Source organism: Alligator sinensis, unplaced genomic scaffold (genome assembly GCF_000455745.1).
Source record: "Alligator sinensis unplaced genomic scaffold, ASM45574v1 scaffold685_1, whole genome shotgun sequence".
In the NCBI taxonomy this organism is placed as follows: domain Eukaryota; kingdom Metazoa; phylum Chordata; order Crocodylia; family Alligatoridae; genus Alligator; species Alligator sinensis.
In genome coordinates, this window is record NW_005842336.1 from 1,216,686 (window position 1) to 1,236,291 (window position 19,606).

Below are 19,606 nucleotides of genomic sequence, written 5' to 3' on the forward strand. Positions count from 1 at the left end.
GGCTAGAGGGCCGCACCCAGAGAGTGGTGGTGGACGGGTCATTTTCAACCTGGAGGGATGTGGGCAGTGGAGTCCCCCAGGGCTTGGTCCTTGGGCCCGCACTGTTCGAGCGACATCTTCATCAGCGATTTGGACAAGAGAGTGAAAAGCACCTTGTTCAAATTCGCGGATGACACTAAGATGTGGGGAGAGGTGGGCATGCTAGAAGGGAGGAACAGGCTACAACTAGATCTGGACAGGTTACAGGGGTGGGCGGATGAGAATAGGATGGGATTCAATACTGACAGGTGCAAGGTGCTGCACCTAGGGAGAAAGAACCAGCAGCATACCTATTAGGGCTGTGCGAAATGGAAGCATTCTGTTTCGACCAGTGTTTCATTTCAACTTTTATTTCAAGTCAAAATGTCTGTTCCATTTCATTGAAACGTTTTGCCCTTTCGACCATGTTTCGACGTTTCGCCCATAGGATATAATGGGGAAGGTTGAAACAGCCTATAACGTTGTCATTTATGGCCTGATTTGGATGACACTTGCAGAAACGATAGCCCCTTCTGAGGGCATGATGCATGCCAGGTTTCAAGAAGATGGGTGCAGGGGGTTCAGAGAACCTGCACATCAATTTCTTGAGAGCAAAACTCATGTCATGTGTATGTGTTAAACCACAGCGGAGTCAAAACTGCAGGGCTGGTAGCCCCTGATGAGGCACCAAACCCTGCCAAGTTTCAAGGAGATAGGTGCAGGGGTTTGGGGAAACTGCACCTCAAGCTGTGGACAAGCAAAACGCATGACATGGGTGACACTGTGTGTGTTACGGCATAGCAGGATGAAACCTGCAGGCCTGCTAGCTGTTAAGGAGATAGGTGCAGGGGCTTCTGGGTTCTGGGGTCCTGAACATTTGGCCGCAGGCAGGCAAAACCCATGACATGGGTGCTTGTGCAACTGTCTGTCTTGGGGCGGGGGTGGGGAACCACTGCAGGCCTGGCTGCTAGGCCTTGCTGTGGCCACAAAGCCTGCCAGCTGTTAAAAAGATAGGTGCAGGGGGGTCTGGGGCCCTGCACCCCTAGCTGCTCACAGGCAAAACTTGTGACATGGGTGCTTGTGCAACTGCTGCCTCTCATCAGGCAGCAGGACTGGAGATCCCCAATCACTTGTCACCAAGACCTGGGGGTAATAATTGACCACAGTATGAACATGAGCTGGCAGTGCAATGCTGTAGCCAGCAGAGCCAAGAAGATGCTGGCATGCATCAATTGATGCATCTCCAGCAAAACCATTGCAAAGAAGCGATTCTCCTGCTCTACTCAGCTCTACTCAGCACTGGTGAGACCACAGCTGGAGTAGTGCATCCAATTCTGGGCTCCACATCTTAACAAGGACATGGTAAAGCTTGAGAGAGTCCAGAGAAGGGCTACCCATATGATCAGAGACTTGCATGGCAAGCCATATGAGGAAAGGCTAAGGGACCTGGGGCTCTTCAGCCTGCAAAAGAGAAGGCTGAGAGGGGACTTGGTAGCAGCCTACCACTACATCAGAAGCATACATCTAGGACTCGGTGAACAACTGTTCACCAGGGCACCCTTGGGGAAAACTAGGAGTAATGGTCACAAACTCCTGGAAGATCGTTTCAGGCTCAACATTAGGACAAACTACTTCACAACTAGGGTGTCCAGACTGTGACCATTACTCCTAGTTTTCCCCAGGAGTGCCCTGGTGCACAGTTGCTCACTGAGCCCTAGATGTATGCTTTTGATGTAGCGGTAAGCTGCTCCAAGTCCCCTCTCATTCTTCTCTTTTTCAGGCTGAAGAGTCCCAGGCCCCTCAGCCTTTCCTCATGTGGCTTGCCGTGCAAGTCTCTGACCATATGGGTAGCCCTTCTCTGGATTCTCTCAAGTTTTACCATGTCCTTGTTAAAGTGCAGTGCCCAGAACTGGACGCAGTACTCCAGCTGCAGTCTCACCAATGATGAGTAGAGCAGGAGAATCACTTCTTTGCAATGATTTCGCTGGAGATGTATCAATTGATGCATGCCAGCATATTGTTGGCCCTGCTGGCTATAGCATCACACTGTTGGCTCATGTTCATACTGTTGTCAAGTATTACCCCCAGGTCTGTGGTGGCAAGTGCTGGGGGATCTTCAGTTTTGCTGCCTGATGAGAGGCAGCAGTTGCACAAGCACCCATGTCACAAGTTTTGCCTGTGAGCAGCTAGGGGTGCAGGGCCCCAGACCCCCCTGCACCTATCTTTTTAACAGCTGGCAGGCTTTGTGGCCACAGCAAGGCCTAGCAGCCAGGCCTGCAGTGGTTCCCCCCCCCCGCCCCCACAGTCACCCATGTCACAAGTTTTGCTTGTCCGCAGCTTGAGGTGTAGTTTCCCCCAAACCCCTGCACCTATCTCCTTGAAACTTGGCAGGATTCATGGCCTCACCAGGGGCTACCATCCCTGCAGTTTTGCCCCTGCTGTGGCTTAACCCATACACATGACATGAGTTTTGCTTTCAAGATTTTGGGGTGCAGATTCCCTGAACCCCCTGCACCTATCTTCTTGAGACTTGGCATGTTTCATGCCATCAGAAGGGACTACCATTTCTGCAAGTTGCATCCAAATCAGGCCAGAAATGACAAAGTTATGGGCTGTTTCAACCTTCCCCATTATAGCCTATGGGCGAAATGTTGAAACAGCGCCGAAATGGCAAAACATTTCAACTTGCCTCGTTTTGTTTTGAGGCTGTTTCGACCATATTCGTTCCATTTTGATTTTGCAGTTTCAACCTCGAAATGGGTTGAAACAGCGTTGAAACAAAACTGGTGGCGAAATTTTGCATGGCCCTAATACCTATAGGCTGGGGAACTCCCTTATCATCAGCACAGAGGCAGAAAGATATCTTGGAGTCATTATTGATTCCAAGATGAACATGGGCTACCAATGTGAGGACATGGTCAGGAAGGCTGACCGCACCTTGTCATGCATCCACAGATGCATCACGAGCAGGTCCAAGGAGGTGATCCCTCCCCCTCTATGTGACATTGGTCAGGCTGCAGTTGGAGTACTGCGTCCAGTTCTGGACGCTGCACTTCAGGAGGGATGAGGACAGCATTGAGAGGGTCCGGAGGAGGGCATGGTCAGGGGCCAGCAGGGCAGGCCCTATGAGGAGAAGCTACGGGACCTGAGCCTGTTCAGCCTCCACAGGAGAAGGCTGAGAGGAGATCTGGTGGCCGTTTATAAACTTAGCAGGGGGGACCAGCAGGGAATGGGAGAGTCCCTGTTCCCCCGAGCACTACCAGGAGTAACTAGGAATAACGGCCACAAGTTGATTGAGAGTAGGTTCAGGCTAGACCAGGCTAGATCAGGACGCATTACTTCATAGTCAGGGCAGCTAGGATCTGGAACCAACTTACAAGGGAAGTGGTGCTCACTCCTACCTTGGGGATCTTCAAAAGGGGGCGAGATAATCACCTAGCCAGGGTCATTTGATTCCAGCATTCATTCCTGCCCATGGCAGGGGGGCAGACTTGATGATCTGCTTAGGTCCCTTCTGACCCTATCAACTATGAAACTGTGAAATCAAATATAAATCAGTAATCCTGGGTTTGTTCCACCCCTACCTGGTTCTAGACACTAACGTCCACTCTACTTGAACTCTGGAATATAAGCCATGAATCTGAACTTCCCATCCTGCCCACTTTAATTAGTACAGGAAGAAACCATCTCAAGTTTCAGGCCATTTTTAAAACCTTATTTTTACCCATTTTCCTATTCTAGTTCTATTGAATGTATGGGAGGAGAATACTTCTAGCCTAACCCATTAATAACAAAAGTACACAGCCTGTTGGTGTCACATTGATTTAAAGAGCAGTGCTTGGTGAGCTCAGCTAAATCGAGAGATGATGAAGATGGATTGATTTTTGTTTTCTTAAAACAAATTTAAAAATCGATGAACTCCTAATTAATTGTGCTTTATATTCCACAGATTGAGATCAATTAACTCTTTAATTATGTTATGAATTAACACAGTTGCTAGGTTTCTTCCTGACACTTCTCCCTATTAAACGCTGCAACCACATGGCTGAAGTCAAGACACCTGTCTTTGTTATAGCAAGAGTACCACTCATGCAAGTGCCCACAATACAAAAATAGCAAAGCAAATGTCCATTCTGTTTGGAACCATCCAGCTTCATGTTCTAGTACTTGGCACATTAATGGAAATACTACCCTTTTCCATGCAGATGAGAAATGAAACCAGGGTCTTGACTCCTAAGGTACCAGAGCTTTTATTACCCTCTTCTTTAAGTGTTTCTAAGGGATTTAACACCTTTGTAAGTGTTTCAATTTATTGTAGCAAATTGAAGCAAATATTCAAGTGTACTAATTCAGTGTCCCAGCCAAATTCCACTGTGGGACATTAGCTTCTACCCTACATTTCCCCAGCAATTCTACCTGCTTGTGTCCTTAAAGCCTCACTAAGCAAGTCCTCTATGCACATAGCTCTAAATGAATTCTATGTAATTTTGCATTATATTTTTATAATTAGTACTGGTATTATGGGAGCATCAAGTGGTGCCAACTAAAATCACATCTTCTTATGTCAAGAGCTGTGTTTCCAGATGTGAAATGAAGTCCCTGCCCTGAACAGCATATCACCTAAAACCAGCCAGCAAAAAGAAGTAGCATTATCCCCAGTTTTACAAGTAGGGAAACAAGAGATTAGGTGGCTTGTCTGAATATAAAGTGAGGAATCAATGCTAGATCTCCCAAGTCTCTTCTGAGGACCTTTAATCAAAAGATCACTCTTGGTTTTTAAGTATTACAACATCAGCTCATTCTTGATTCAGCTGTCTTGTATCATTGTTGAGCACTATTAAATATCTGGCAAATTCTACTCCAGAAGCAGCTGCATTTCAATGGTAGGAAAAACAATTCTTACTTGTGCATGGAGTTCATAAAGCTCTTAGGTACCATCAATATAAAGGGAAGTAGATAAACAATAGGTGATAAATAACTATGGATAATTAGAAAAGATAGTGTCAGTCAAGTTCAGTTAATATTTTTGTGTTTCAGAAAATGCTATCAGAGATTGTTGATTAGACACAAACACAGAAGACTTGTTTTAGATTATGTTTGTTTTGCTGGTATGTGTCAGCATAGAATAACAACACTCAATGGTCCAGATGGCTGTAAAGGCCTTTAGCAGTCTTAGAAATACCATATGTCATGAAAGCAAAGCTCTGATGTTTTATTTTTATTGTAATCAGAAGTCTAAACTGGGACGGATTGCTTTGTATGTAGATATTGATATAAGCTATTCCACAGCCAAAAATATTTTCCTAAATGCAGGGAGTAGCACTTAATAAATCTCCAGCTGATTTAAACAAATTTAGGACCATCAGACTGAGCTCTTTGAATGCAATATCCCATTTCACTATGAAACCTTTTTCATCCTTCTTCCTTGAAATCCTGTCACACCAGTTTAGCAAGGCGGTAGTGATGTGCCCAGAATGAGTATATCTATGAGGACTGTTAAAGGGATGGCCCTTTCCTATTAAATAAAATGGCCTCAAGGTTCACAATAAAGGAAATGTCCTGATTCCCATGTGGACTCATTTTATTATCAGCACAGAATTGTCTATGCATTATTCCACTCCATGCAGCAAGGCAACAAATGCAAATTTAATATTAGTGGCCCCACATGGCTCAGGGGACACCGTGCAGCATCAGTCTAGCAGCATCAATTGAAAATGTCCTGCATAAGTCAGTCCTGCTGACCAGCTGCTTCAACATTTACTCTGATGCTGGTACAACATGACAAGGCAAAGTCTGAAGCAGTGGTCGCAACAAGCAATAGCAGTTTATTTAAAGCTGCTACGGAAAATGCCTCTGAACTTTCCAGCCTGAGAGCTGCATGATGCTGATGACCATTCTAATTTCTTGCTGCAGATCCAAAGTCCTATCATCTCATAGTATTTGTTACTGTGCCATAAAAGGATCGTATGTATGGAAAAAGTTAAGAAAAGAATTACCTTTTAAATGTAAAATTCAGCATAACACACAGGGGGGGGATGGAACACTTAGCAAAATACTGAAGCAAAATTAGCACATAGAAAAATGCCAGTCAGAAAAATCAAATAATTCAGAAGCAAAAAAAGCTCTCTCTGAACAAGGAAGTGGAGAGATGGGCAGGCAGAAAGGACCGTGAGGGAATAGTGGAGACTCTTGTATCTCTTCCTGGCTCCATAACTGATTCATAAAGTGACTATGAGCAGGTCAAAAAGAGACAGATTTCAAGTGCTCAGCATCTTTGAAGGGGCCCAGATTTTCCAAAATGCTCTGCTTTAATTCTGGCAAACAATAACAACCAGACTTTTCAAAACACTCAGTACCTAGCAGCTCAATCAACTTCAATAGGTACTACCATGTACTCAACAATTCTGAAAAAACAGTAAGGTTAGTTTCTATCTGGGCTCGTGGGTAGAGCAATAATTGTGTAAGATTCAGGAGACTGGATTTTAAGAAAGAAAAAAGAAAATACGTAAGGTTTTTCAATACAGAACAAAATTAATTTTTTAGAAAATTTGTGGGAAGAAAACCAATCAACCATGCTTCTCATGGTATCTAGTCTCCTGTCCTAATGACTGGGCCTTGATGATAGCCAAGCTCATGTGCCCAACACAAGTTAGACAAAACTGGAGCTTAAATCTAGTCTCTCATATGACCATATGAGTGTCCTAAACTACCAGTGGTTATTCTGGGGTCTGTCTGATTTCTTTCCTCTGACCATAAATTCTACTGTGAACCTCAAAAAACCTCCCAGAAGTTTATTTCAATCAATTTACCCCATGAAAAAAATGCATTAAATGTTTTCATTGAGCCAAATCATCATTTTTAAGTGGAAAAAATTCTGTTGAAAAGTTCTCAATCAGTTTTACCATGTATTTTATTATGACTATTACTATGGGAAAAGATTTTCTAGAAAATTACAATACTTCATTTGCTCTTCTACTCTGGATCATATTTTCAGGTGTTATGGATGATATGGCCTTTCTTGCACTGTGATTAGGCTATAATTAGATTTGTTTCTAGTGGCAATATAGTCAATAACAATGCTTTTGTATAAGTTTACTCACTTAACCACTGTGTCCAGTGTATTGATATGAGCTGGTTGGAAATCTGCCAAGGAAACAAAGTTTTCTCAGAAAATAACAGTTTGTTGGACCTGAAATGTTTTGTCAGAAACATTTCAGATTTAATGAAGTCTTTCTGAGTCCAAGGTAGGATCCTGAAAGAACCCTGCTTGGGAGCAGGCTGCCTCAGAGCCAGATGTGAAGGGTATACAGGGTCTCTGGCCCAGGGCCACCCACTTGCTTATTTTGCTCAGAATCATCTTCCCCAAGAAACTCCATGGCACTGCTCAGTGAAACTGACAGTTCTGGAAATGTCACTAATGTGCAAAATGACAAGAACAGTTACTTCACTGAGCAACTGCAGGTTCTGGGGAGTTTCTAGTCTGCAGCAAATTTTGAAAATGTCTGGTTTAGCCCTGAGACAAACTTTTCGGAAAAAAATGAATTTTCCTAGGAACCAGTAAGCTCTAGTAAAAATTACTCAGATATTGGTAACACAACTTTTATGGTTCTGCTTTTCTCTAGTTACTCATAAAACACAAGAAGAGTACCTCTTTGCATCTGCCTTGCTGTAATCAGTTGGTTATAAAGTATTGGTAAAGATATTTTAAACAGATCTCTATAAAATGTGCAATATTTCATGCATACTGGACTTACTCTAACTTTATGGCTCCAGGCTCCAAAGCTGTTCGGTACTGGATTTGCACAAACAAGGGTACCAGTGATAGCAAAATATCAAGGCCAGACTTAGGCAATGGAACACTGAAGGGTGGACAGCTTTGCTTGTACCTCACTGACCTGAAAAAAAAATGAACAGAAAATAACTAAGCCTCAAACTTGTACCTTTATACAGTGAGCTAGTGTCAGGATATGAGGATTACATTTGAAACCACCACCTCTTGAATGAGGGAGGTGGTATCCTTCCACGAAATTAAGATATCTTCTTTTCCTGGACCTCTCCCACACCACAAATAAATTATGGTAGCTTCAGCTCTCCGTTTTTAAACACTTTCCTGCCTCTTTTTAACCAGAAAAAGTGAAATTTGAAGTATATCACTCCCATGTACATATCCCAGTTTCAGTGCTGGAAACAACTAAATTGCTGTTGACTTGATCCAAAGCCTACTGAAGGCAACAAATGTCTTCCCATTGACTTGAGTAGAGTTTTGATCAGGCCCTGGAACAGACTCAAATTCCAGGAGGGATTACTGAGCTTTTCTTCCTTCTGTGGTAGATAAACTAAGTTCCATGCATAAAAACTGCATCATCTGGGTGAGTTCTTGCAACCTGAGGCTCTGCTTTCTGCGTCTTTCTAAGGGTAGCACATCAAAATGATATTCAGACTGTAAAGTTACAAGTAAGCCTTCAACTTGTCACATACGTTTCTTCACAGAAAATACTGGCAAAAGATAATTTTTGGTCAGGGGGCAGGATTTGTTTTTTTGGTTTGTTTTTTTTACTGAATGAATTTAGTTTATCATTCCTGCAATCATGAATAAAACAGCACAATTATCCATATCTTTATCAGCATTAATTCATGTACTATAGGGTTTTTTTCCCTTTGAACTGCAGTGTGTTTTCTCCAATTCACTAAGAAGCATGCATACTGCTCTTTGGTTAACACACTGTACACAAGTGACAAGTGCCATACAAATATTAAAAATCCTGTGCTTTGTCTTAGGCCAAGATTTTCCCTCTCTGTGATGCAGCATAATGTGTCATTCACCAGTCTACAGCTACCTTTACTCAAGGCAGGCAAACATTTCAGGGATGATGCCTTAATTCATGGCTTGATCCAACTTGCATCAAAATCAACAGCAATCTTTCTACTGACAACCCGTTTTGAGTGTTCTCAGAATCCAACAAGGTAAGAGGCAAGACACCCTCATAGATGATTATTAACGTTTATAGCATTTCTCCCAAATTGTAACATTTTCCATTTAAATCATGCAGGTCACCATTCACATTTAAATGGATGCTGCAACTGAGGCACTTAACATCAAAGGATTAATTTCTGGTCTCATTTGCACCTAATCAATACTTGTCTCAAAGTCCACCCTGACCTCCCACTGGACTCTGAAATCAATGTTTGACCCTACACTGTTAGGGGGAAGTTTAATTTTAGATTATAAACGATGGGTTCCCAATACCGAAAGGTCATATTATTAACATCTAAACTCTGAGGCTTGACCTTGGAAAGGGCTTGGATCGTATATCTACAGCAGGGTTGAGCAAAATATGGCCCGTAGGCCACACCTGGCCCACGAGGCCATTCTATCTGGCCTGCAGGACCCCTAAAAAATTTAGAAAATTAATATTTATCTGCTCTTAGTTCCTGTCATTTTTTACAGGAACCAAGGGCAATAGGACCCAGGGAAAGTCCAATGGGCTCCCACAAGCTTCTGGCCTGGGACCACATGGCTGCCCCAGTGCCAGAACAGCAGGTAAGGGGGAAGGGCAGGGGAGGACCCCAGGCAGGGAAGGAGCCCAGGGAAAAGCTGAGCGGGGGGAAGCAGCCCCGCGCCTGCCCCGTGCACGCCGCCCTGCGCAGAAGCCGCTCACAGCCCTCCTGTGCCTGCTCTGGACAGTCCTGCGTGGGCTGCGAGCAGCTGCAGCAGGGAGCGCCAGCCATGGGGCAGGTGAGGGGCCACTTTTCCCCGGGCTCCTTCCCAGTATGGAGGAAAGTGGCCCCTCCCCCGCCCTGTGGCCGGTGCTCCCTGCTGCAGCCACTCGCAGCCCACGTGGGGCTGTCCGGAGCAAGCACAAGGAGCCCCACACAGGCTGCGAGCGGCTGCAGTGTGGGGTGTCGGGCACGGAGTGGGCGAGGGGCCACCTCCGCCCACGCTCAGCACCAGCTTGTAACCTGGCCCCACTGCCAGCCTGGGCACCATGCCGGCTCCAGGCTCGCCCGTCGGGGCTGCGCAGCGGCAGCAGCTGGGTCCCTCCTGCTTGCTGCGCTGGACAGTTTGCCACTGCCGCCTGTGGGCTGCCGAGCGCGCGAGCAGGGGAACACAGGAAAGAGGGTTTCAACAGAGAATAAAATGGGCGTATATAGAAATTAAAAGGTCAATTCCACTTTTCCCCTGTGGTCACAATATTGGGTGCTCTTATACCTAGACAGATTAGGTTCAAGTTTATGCCACAATGTCAGACATCTGGATCAATGCAGTTTGCAATAGTATTGGGACTAATTTAGGAGGAGGTAATCACTTGCAAGAACAATTACATTTTGTACATTGTGCTTAATGTACTCTTTTGTAAATCTTATCACACTACCTTCATCAGATGCAGGATTTAAGTAATAAAACCTGACAACTTTATGTGATGCCTTAGAGGTAGGAAATTTTAAACTCTCCTCCATTTCTTCCTGTCTGGCCTGTCTTTGTGCTAGATTTGGCACAGGGTAGTGTTTTGGGTGGTTTAAGAAGTTAGATACACAAGTATGGGCATATGGGCCATTTATTGTTTCCCCTTCCCTCTATCTGTGTACCTCCAGGAGGGTCTCTCACAAAGTAAATTTTGGTTGGGAAAAAAAACTGGTTTTGGAGACAGCTAAAGGATGATTTCTCAGTCTACATCCAGACAGCAAAAAGATTAAGTTCTACATGGAGAAACTACAGAGGCAAGTGTGGAGCTACAAGCACTAAATTAAACACAGAGAATATATAGGCATTCTACAGAATGGCGGGAAGAAGGTCAAGAATCAAAACAAGTCAAGGCTGAGCTTTGCTTAGGATTTTTAAACAATGTCTAGCATGAGCCAATTAAGTATCACTGTTAGCTTGCACTGCCCTTTAAATATTTCTCAGGAGGTATCTATATAGCCTTTCTAAACTGCTGCTTTTAAGGGTGCAGACAGAAAGTCTCTGCCCCTCCTGCTGCTGAACTTTGAATGTATTGTAGCTCTGGGACTTCTGAAGGAAGTGACACATTTTCCTCCTGGAAGGAAGCAGTTGGCTGCCTGCAGCAGCAGTCTCCAGGTTTATTGGCAGACTTGGTTCCAGTTGCTTTTATCAGTTTCTTGTAAAAGGCTTTTGGTTAGCCAAGCTGTGAATAGTTCTGCCTACTGCATAAGAGCTTAATTCAGAGATCTGAGCTCTGATCACAGGAATTTACACAGGAGTGGGGCCCTGCCATGACTGCCCCTGTATACTGTTATCTGGAAGACTAGGGGCTCTTTTTTATTCTAATAACAAAGTAGAAGGAAATTAACCTTGTGATTACCTCGTTTGCTTTTATATGACAGTAAAAACCTGTATGTGTTTGGGATTGGGGTATACAAGAATTATGACACCTCTACTCCCAATTAAAAGAACAATTAAAGAGAAGAATCATGTGTGGGAGTCTTTTCCCCCTGATCTGCTTAGTTAGCTTTAAAGTCCTGATTTGAGAGGAAAATGGGACTTGTAGGAAATAATTAAAAAAAGCAAGCTCTGTGTCTTTAAAAATAGACCCTTGGCTGAATTTAGGGTAGCATCTCAAGATAGGGATTGTAAAACAGGATCCAGTCAACTGAGGTCTCTTATTTTGGGTGCCTTTCTTAAGCCATATAAAGCCTGATTTTTTTCAAAGGTACAAAGCAATGGGGGTGGTTAAAAGAAAGAAAATTTAAAATTTGAAAATATAGGCTTTAATGTTAAAAATTTCAATTACATTTTTCAACTTTTGTTTACAAAACTAAAAATGATAGAGTAGGTTAAAGAACCTAAAAAGACTGATGAAAAAACCTAGAACTTTTCAAGGTTTTTTTCTATTGTTATAAATAACTATATTTGATTGTACAACAAATGAACAATCCAAATGCAAAATATTTTGACCAGTATTCCTTAGCATTCCTTTCCCCCAAAGAACAATTTGAACTATGGCTACTCACTACCTTGGAAACACAAACCCTCAGCATCAGGCATGTAAAAACAGAACGAAATTCACATGCACATCTTAAGCTCCAGACTCCCTATCTCTGCTAATGATCATTGCTATTCCACCCTAACTCCGCTGAAGAACCAAAATAGGTGGAAAAAAAATATGTGTCTATTTTATCATCTGTCACATGAATAGTCTGACATCCACACACAGTGCGTATAAAGAAAAACCTGTGAGAATTGTAATGCTGTGTACCCACTTTTCACGGTGTAAATGACACTGCAAGGTTTACATTTTAGCATTAGTAATTTGACCCCAGCTCTTTCCTCCACATTAAAAATTTTAAAGAGCAGGACAAGTTAATGGAACTGGAAAAGTCATCTTCATGGGTCAGAAGAACACATGCACTTTTAGCTGTGACATTAATTTCAAGCTCAACAATACTAAGTACTGTTCACCAAGCATATTACAAGCGTTAACTAAAAAAACCACCTCTCTGAGATGCATATTATCATCTCCAGTGTATTTCAGATGGGAAAATGGAAACATGAAGGATTTCCCCAAGGTCTCAGAGGGAATCAACAAAACAGAACAAGAGTTAGAACTAAGGATTTCCTGTCCAGTATGCAAACACACCTCTCTCCTGTTTACAGTACTGACTTATTCCCTACCAGAAAAGCCATGTGAATGGAACAATCCACTTTGAAATTTTGGCCTCCTTTCCTTCCCTTCACAGTTCATTACCTTCAGACCCTCTCAGTCCCCAAACCAGAAACATCATTTGTTGTTCCAAGATAAAGGGAATTAAACAAAAATGCCTCAAAACAGTTTGAACTGCAACAATTCCTATCTGTTGAATTAACTAATACTTGGGAAACATTCTATCAAGCGCAATTCATTAGCAATAGAAAAATGAAACCAAAAGCAAAACAGAACATAAATCAAATGATAATAACCTGACAAATGAAGAATGATCGCACCAGTAAGGTACATACATACTAAAAACACACATATACATTTTTTTAAGTATGCTAGAATAAGTGTTGCCACTCCAAAGTCCTTAAAGTCAGACTCCCAAAAAGCATGAAGCTGTCTTAAATATCATGAAAGTTTATAAAATAAGCTGTCTTAAATATCACGAAAGTTTATAAAATAATACTTGCGCAGTTCCTTTTTCTTTTTGCCTTCTAGTTTTAGAACCTATAGACGGTATATTTCAAGCATTTTGCCTCTAAACAACAACAAAACTTAACAAGGAAATTGAAATTCTCATGTATTCCCATGACTCCAGGAAAAACACCAAATATCATGGGAGTTGGCAATACTGGGCTGATGGATATATTAAAGAACTAGGTGCCAGGAAACATGACTTATAGCAATGTCCCCATATTCCAAGGTATGTTTAAAAAAAAAAAGGAACATTTCTTCCAACAAGGTCAGGCTACTCTTCAAATAATCAATGAGCTCTGTACAAGCAGTCCACTATCCTTATAGAAATGCCCAGTGAAATCAGTGGGCCTCAACCCAGGCATAAATAGTCTCTTTGGGCAGGTTGTTACAGATGTGTGATTCATGTTTTCACACCTCTGCTAGTTCTGCTTTAGGTTTTTTCTTTCATTAAAAGAATCTTCCACTCTAAACAGTACCATATATTATGTGGGTTAAATCACTTGATTTAGTTTATTAATCTCACAGCCAAGGGTCCAGGTTAAATAACTAAAACCTATAAAGCACTTAAGGCTCAGATGGAAAGGTAATAAAGCCCACAATTAGTGTTAGATAAAGGATGCATATAAAAGCCTATGCTTTAAAGCATTAACTTTCAGCTTCCTGCCCTGGTTATGCGCAAGTGCCTTTCCAAGATAGCTCTTGCATTAGTTTGTTCATCTGATTCCTGTACAACAGAAGGCTATAAAAGAAAGATGATCATTTTTATTCCTTCAAAATCAATGCCAGCCTTGCCCAAACATAAGCACTCTTCATGGCCCAACAATACTTAAAAAACAAAACAAAACAAAACAAAAGAATCCTCCAGTAAAGGTTTGAGTTCCTCCACTTCCTGTTCTGCTGGTAGTTGCCTCATAAAAGTATTGGCAGTGGGGGGCACCCTCATTTATAAGATACTTCCTGCTCCTTAGAGATGCAACCTAGTGTCTTAAGTAATATTACTATATCTAAGATTGGGGAGACTTCTATTTTTGCCAACTACTTGTCTTATGTTTACTCCATACTTTCTAATTCCTGGGTCTCTCACCAACTCAGAAGAGTAGAGATGCTAACTACGTACTTTTTCCACAGGGTAAGACTAACTAACACTTGTTCAAAATAAAAACAAAGTTTTCCAAAGTGGGTTTTGGTCTGTGGGTGTGTCAATCCTGGGGGCTCTGTATTATGGCACCCTGACCGCAATTTTGAGAGAAACTGCAAATCCTTTCCGTCTCTAATTGATGCCACTGGGAGCACGTATTTTGGGGTAGATACTCCAAAATTAAGGCACCTCTAATTCAGAGGTTGCTTTCAAGATCTTTAACTATTCCTCTTGCCCAAGGTTGTATCCGAGTGATAGGACCTGGGTCTTGTGACTCCTAACCCTGTACTCTAGCTTTATTCTGAGATTTAGTAGGGTCACACAAACTTCCTAATCTAATTCTCTTGTGTTGATTAGAAACATTCCCCTTTTTCATATAGAGCTAAGTGGGATTTTTCAAAATTCAAAATTGAATTGGAACTTTAAATAGTAAAACAATGATGTTTTATGCCTTTTTGGGTCAAATTCCCCTTCATTCATGTTCATTTTATTTTGAAATGACGTTTTGAATTTTAGGCAGACAAGGTTCTTTGGGTAAATGTAATATCTTTTATTAGGCCAACTAAATAGGTGGAAAAATTGTTCTTTGCAATCTTTGGGGCTCAAACACCTGCCTGAAGAAGGGTGTTTGAGCCCAAAAGCTTGTAAAAAACAAATTTTCCAACTATTTAGTTGGTCTAATAAAAGTTACCACATTTAACCGAAGAACCTTGTCTGCCTATGTCCTTAGACCAACATAGCTACAACCAAAAATCCCATTTTAAATATTGGCATTTTGGGGGAAAAATAATGGTAAAAAGAATATATTTGTGACTTCCTCTCACCCACCCACCCACAACAGCTGCTTTCTGTTTGTGTGCAATCCCTTTCTTTGTCTATTTCAGGAGCTAAGGGTTTGATCTAAGGGCTACTGTGAATCATCTAAATTAATTTAAAGCTAGAACTCCTGCTAAAATTCAGGTGAATAGAAAAAAAAAAAGCATCAAACTGGAGACACTGGGCAAGTTCTGTTTTCAATGGTGGCATTGTGCATTTTAAAACAAATCAGCTCTATTATGCAACCTACTTCATTTAAATTGTTTGTGTGTGAAATTATTTCCAAATCCACGCAGCTTTTGCATGAACAGAACTATAAACTCTGAGCAGCTGTAAACTAAGAAAGTACCCATAGATGTCCAGTATGAAAATCCATTGAGGTTTTCTCTTCTAACAGTGCAGGCATTTAATCCAATGAGCTTTATAATTTTTAAATGACACACAAACTGCTTGTATATCTAAATCAGTCTGCTCTCATTTCAGGGGTATGTTCAATGGTGAATGGCTTAAAGCCACTCAGCACCATTAGATCTTATTTTGTTGGGGAAATAGATTTCTAGAAGGAATCACTGACTGTTACAAAGTGACCTGCAAGGTATGTGTCATTTTTCTCCACTTTTACTGATGATGTTAGCTAAAAAGCTAAGCTGTCCAGTGACTGCAAAGGGAAAGGTCAAATTCCATACAGACGCTGAATTTTGCTTCCTTAGTTCCATGTACTCACTTGCTAGCTATTTTAATTTTACTTCTATACCTTTCCAAAGAGACAACACTAAATAAAAAGAAAAATGGTTTTAATAATCAGACTGCTAGGGTGGCTCCCGGTAGTTCCAGCAGTTGTGGGTAAGGACACAATTCTGACACTTGCACATGCACAATTACTTAGCTTTGATTTCACTGGGACCACTTCTACGTATAAGCATGTGCATTAGTGATTGGGGGGCTGAAGACTATTAGAAGCATGCTAGTTTTTACCTTTACTTGAACAGTTAAGGCTAAATTCCCTTGGCCACTGGGACTAGGGGTTTTCAGGGCTTGACAGATTAGTTAATTTGAGAAGAGTGAAACTGGATTGACAGTGAAGGAAAACCCATATGGCCAATGTATCAGTTTGTGCCAATTACCATGCCACTTAGCTTAAATACAACTAAGGGCCTTGGCTGTGCTGGCTATATTTATGTAATCCTTGACTTCAAGTAGTGCTGCAAGACTATGGCTTACCTATTCAATGCCCCCTTAAATTGTAAAATATTCTACCTACAAAACATGATGGAAGCTTCATTCATTCAAACTGGAAACTAGTTTACTTGAGAACATACTGTAGGGAACTATATGCACTGATAGATAGAAGAGCCTAAGGTCACTTGTAGGCTATTACAAACTTCTTTATTCTGTGATAATAGCATCTTTGTTTCTAGGATTGTTGTAATTCATTATACTCTTGTCTATGGGTCACATTACTAAGAAACTACAGCACATACAGAACTTTATTCTTGGAGGTTTTTTAGAGAGAGGTTTGATCGTCTCAATTTTAATATATTTCAATTAGTTATTCAACAAGATTAATTTAGATTGTTTTACTTAAATTACAATTGTGATGATTTATCTACTGTGTACGTATCTACTGGCCTTTAATGAGGACTACTTGGCTATGCATCTTAGTTTCATTATTGTTACCGGCTAGCAGAGATTTTGCTTTTCTTTAAGTACATGAGGCCTGGCTATGGAGCTGAGGTGTCTGGACTGTAAATTTGCAGCTGCTATATGAAATTATCTGTGCCACAATGGGCAGCATAAAGGACTTAGATAGTAAGTTATCTGGGTAAAGTGCATCTTCTGGTCTTTGTACAGCACTTAGCAAAATTGGCCCCAAGTTTAAAATCAAAGCTCATAGTTGCTTAAAGGTTATGTCTGTCAACTGTACTAAATCAAACTGTAATTAGTAGTTATGTCCCTGAACTTTCACCTAGTTTAATTTATATGTAAATAGTAAACTTGTATTATTTTTTCATAAAGTTTACATGATAATTTTTACCGATTAATTTAGTAAATATGTCTAACAAAGCTCTGTGCTGTGAAAAGCTCCTTGGAACTTGTTGCATAAATGTAATATTTATAATTACTAATAATAATTCTAATTTCATAGGTAGTGAACATATGATTCCCCTGTTTAAATTAGTGAAGCATATGCATGTAGTTAAGAAATTTTGTGAAACTGTAGTAATTTTGCACTAATAATTTACACTAGCATATGACTGCCAAATCACCAAATGCATACAAGCAAAGACTACATCACAAGGTGTTCCACCAGGTAATAAGGCTGTGATTTAATGTTAATTATTTATATGACTTCATTATGTTCTGTAGCCAAGTTTAAAAAATATGTCTTAGTATTATAATCTCACAATGTTTAAGTGAAGAGTCGTATCTTTTCTAGAGGAACTTTGTGTTAGTTACAACAAGTTGTAATAGTTTCTTTAATCCACGATATAAAGCTCTAATTGCATTTTTTTTTTTTAATTGCAGGATTTTTTAATCCACAGGAACTCCACGCCAAGGGCTGAATTAATTTCTGAAGCCCAAATTAATGGATTAATTCAGCCCTATTTGCAAAGGAGGCTCACTAAGTGTTGGCAAGATGTCTTCCTCCGAGCTGTGCAGAATGTTGTCAAGTCATTCTGAAAGAATAGGGATTTACCAGATTTCATTACAAATTTTAAATCTGGTCCAGGCTGGAACAGCCCTTTGTAGAGACCTACCACATAGAGGTGGAGCAGATCATAACGGCCCCGAGCTATGGGAAATGTGGAACTATATTTTTATGGCTGTCCCTCAACTCCCCAGGCATCCAACAAGCTGTGATCCTGTTGGCCTATGAACATCCTTAAGTTTTGGCTAAATTTGTCTCTGGAATTCTGATTTGCTCTGATGCCTACAAATAACACGTGGCAGGGGAGATAACATGATGATGGTTTCAGCCCATGTGGTTTTACTCACTTGGCCGGGGATATTACAAGTATATTACAAATAAAGTAAGTACTTACTTACTTACCCTTTTTCTCCACCTTGTGGGTACAGACAGAAGTGCAGCTCCCAGATGTAACTGAGAAGGCTTTGCAGGAAGCCTTCTGAGTTACAACTGATGTCCTGGAACAAACCGAAGTTCACTGTTGGCTCCAGGGGGAGGGGAATCTAGCTGCTGGCTGCCAACCTGCCCCTGGTTTCCCCTAGCAGTGGCGCAGCCTGTTTTTTTCAGGTTGGGAGAGGGGAAAGGGAGCAGAAGGAGCTCATTCTAGGGGTTCCCCAGCCTTTTCTGGAGGGTGGGGTGGGTGTACTGGAGCCTCCCAACCTTGAAGGGCTCTAATACACCTGCCCCACGCTCCAGCAGGGGCTGAAATACCCCCAGACTGAATTTCCTCTGCTCCCTTTCCCCCCCTCCCGCCCCCAAAACAGCTACAGGCTGGCAGGCAGTACAGACAGAAGTTATAAAAGACTCTGTTTCCAAATGTCTTGATCTGACTGACCCTGCATACAATGAGGGGTCAGATTTTCACACAATTGACCATTTTTGAAGCTGTCTGTAGCCATGTACTTATGTTTGGTCACCGCTATAAACTGCTTTCTATGGCCAGATCTGGCAAAAAAATGTCACTTCTGTCTGCGCTCTGGATGACTTGGTGTAGGGTAACGGCCTGTCCCTTGCACTGTGGGTAGGCTGACCCCTGCTAGAGTCCACGAAAGCCTCTTGCCTACCCTGTTTATGGTGCTGGGCAATTGCTCTTGGGCTTTCAGCGGTTCCCGGTCTGTGGCACGGGTACCACCAGTGGTGCGCATTGACAGATGTATTATAATTACTCGACGTGACCACAATTTTCTGGTGGTTGAACTGGAAAATTTGCTGGTGGTACTTCAGGCTGTATTGTTTAAAACTCACAGTGTGCAACCTGTCCGAGTTCGGGAACTGCTGTTAGCTTATTCCTTCAGCATTTTGACTACGGGGAAGTGGGACTGGGGGCACCTGAGCCCCAAGGCCTCCAGGCTCGGGGCTTGCATGCTTCCCGTGGATTCAGGAGCATCTGACGCCTTGGGCTGGAGAGCAGAAAGGTAGGACACTTGCTGCCACCAGACTTGAGCTCTGTTTAGTGGGCAATTTGGAGCCCATCTGGCCCGAGAGGTGACGTGTAGATTAAAAACGAGACAAAAGGAAGCTTACAAAGAAGCTCCCTCAATTTTGGAGGAGGCTGGCTGAGGATGCCAATGCAACTGGTTTCTCTCGCCGGGGTGCATCCCTGCTGCCCAGCGGCTCTGGACCCAGGTCGGAGGGAGCCTTTGTCGGGTATCTGATTCAGTCGCAGTCTTGCACGGGGCCCTCGGCAGGACGGTGCCGAGCTGCTCCCCCTCCCCGGCGCCGTGGCGGGCTGGGGGGTGGGGGAGGGAGGGCAGCCCAGCCGCCGCCTCGCGGGGCGGCGCTGAGGCGTGTGTCGGGGGGGCTCCAGACCGGGGG

At 42.3% G+C, this 19,606-nt stretch overlaps 2 protein-coding genes and 1 long non-coding RNA gene across 4 annotated transcripts in view; 2 read left to right on the forward strand and 1 right to left on the reverse strand.

The window, feature by feature from the left end:
* The window catches only part of LOC112551102, a 17,408-nt gene extending 1,768 nt beyond the window's left edge, over window positions 1-15,640 (forward strand). Inside the window, exons 2-3 of the long non-coding RNA XR_003095260.1 lie at window positions 8,797-8,982; window positions 15,586-15,640. This is a non-coding gene — a long non-coding RNA (uncharacterized LOC112551102). The remainder of the gene's footprint in view (window positions 1-8,796; window positions 8,983-15,585) is intronic.
* EBF2 (early B cell factor 2) overlaps window positions 1-19,412 on the reverse strand; it is a 238,991-nt gene extending 219,579 nt beyond the window's left edge. For both annotated transcript variants that reach the window (XM_025210136.1, XM_025210135.1), the window contains exons 1-2: window positions 19,316-19,412; window positions 7,773-7,913 (exon numbers count right to left, since the gene is read on the reverse strand). In XM_025210136.1, coding sequence (XP_025065921.1) covers window positions 7,773-7,913; window positions 19,316-19,389 — 215 coding nt within the window. In that variant the 5' untranslated portion in view covers window positions 19,390-19,412. The remainder of the gene's footprint in view (window positions 1-7,772; window positions 7,914-19,315) is intronic.
* Window positions 16,872-19,606, forward strand: part of PPP2R2A (protein phosphatase 2 regulatory subunit Balpha) — a 68,939-nt gene continuing 66,204 nt past the window's right edge. Inside the window, exon 1 of the mRNA XM_014522286.2 lies at window positions 16,872-16,911. Coding sequence (XP_014377772.1) covers window positions 16,887-16,911 — 25 coding nt within the window. The 5' untranslated portion in view covers window positions 16,872-16,886. The remainder of the gene's footprint in view (window positions 16,912-19,606) is intronic.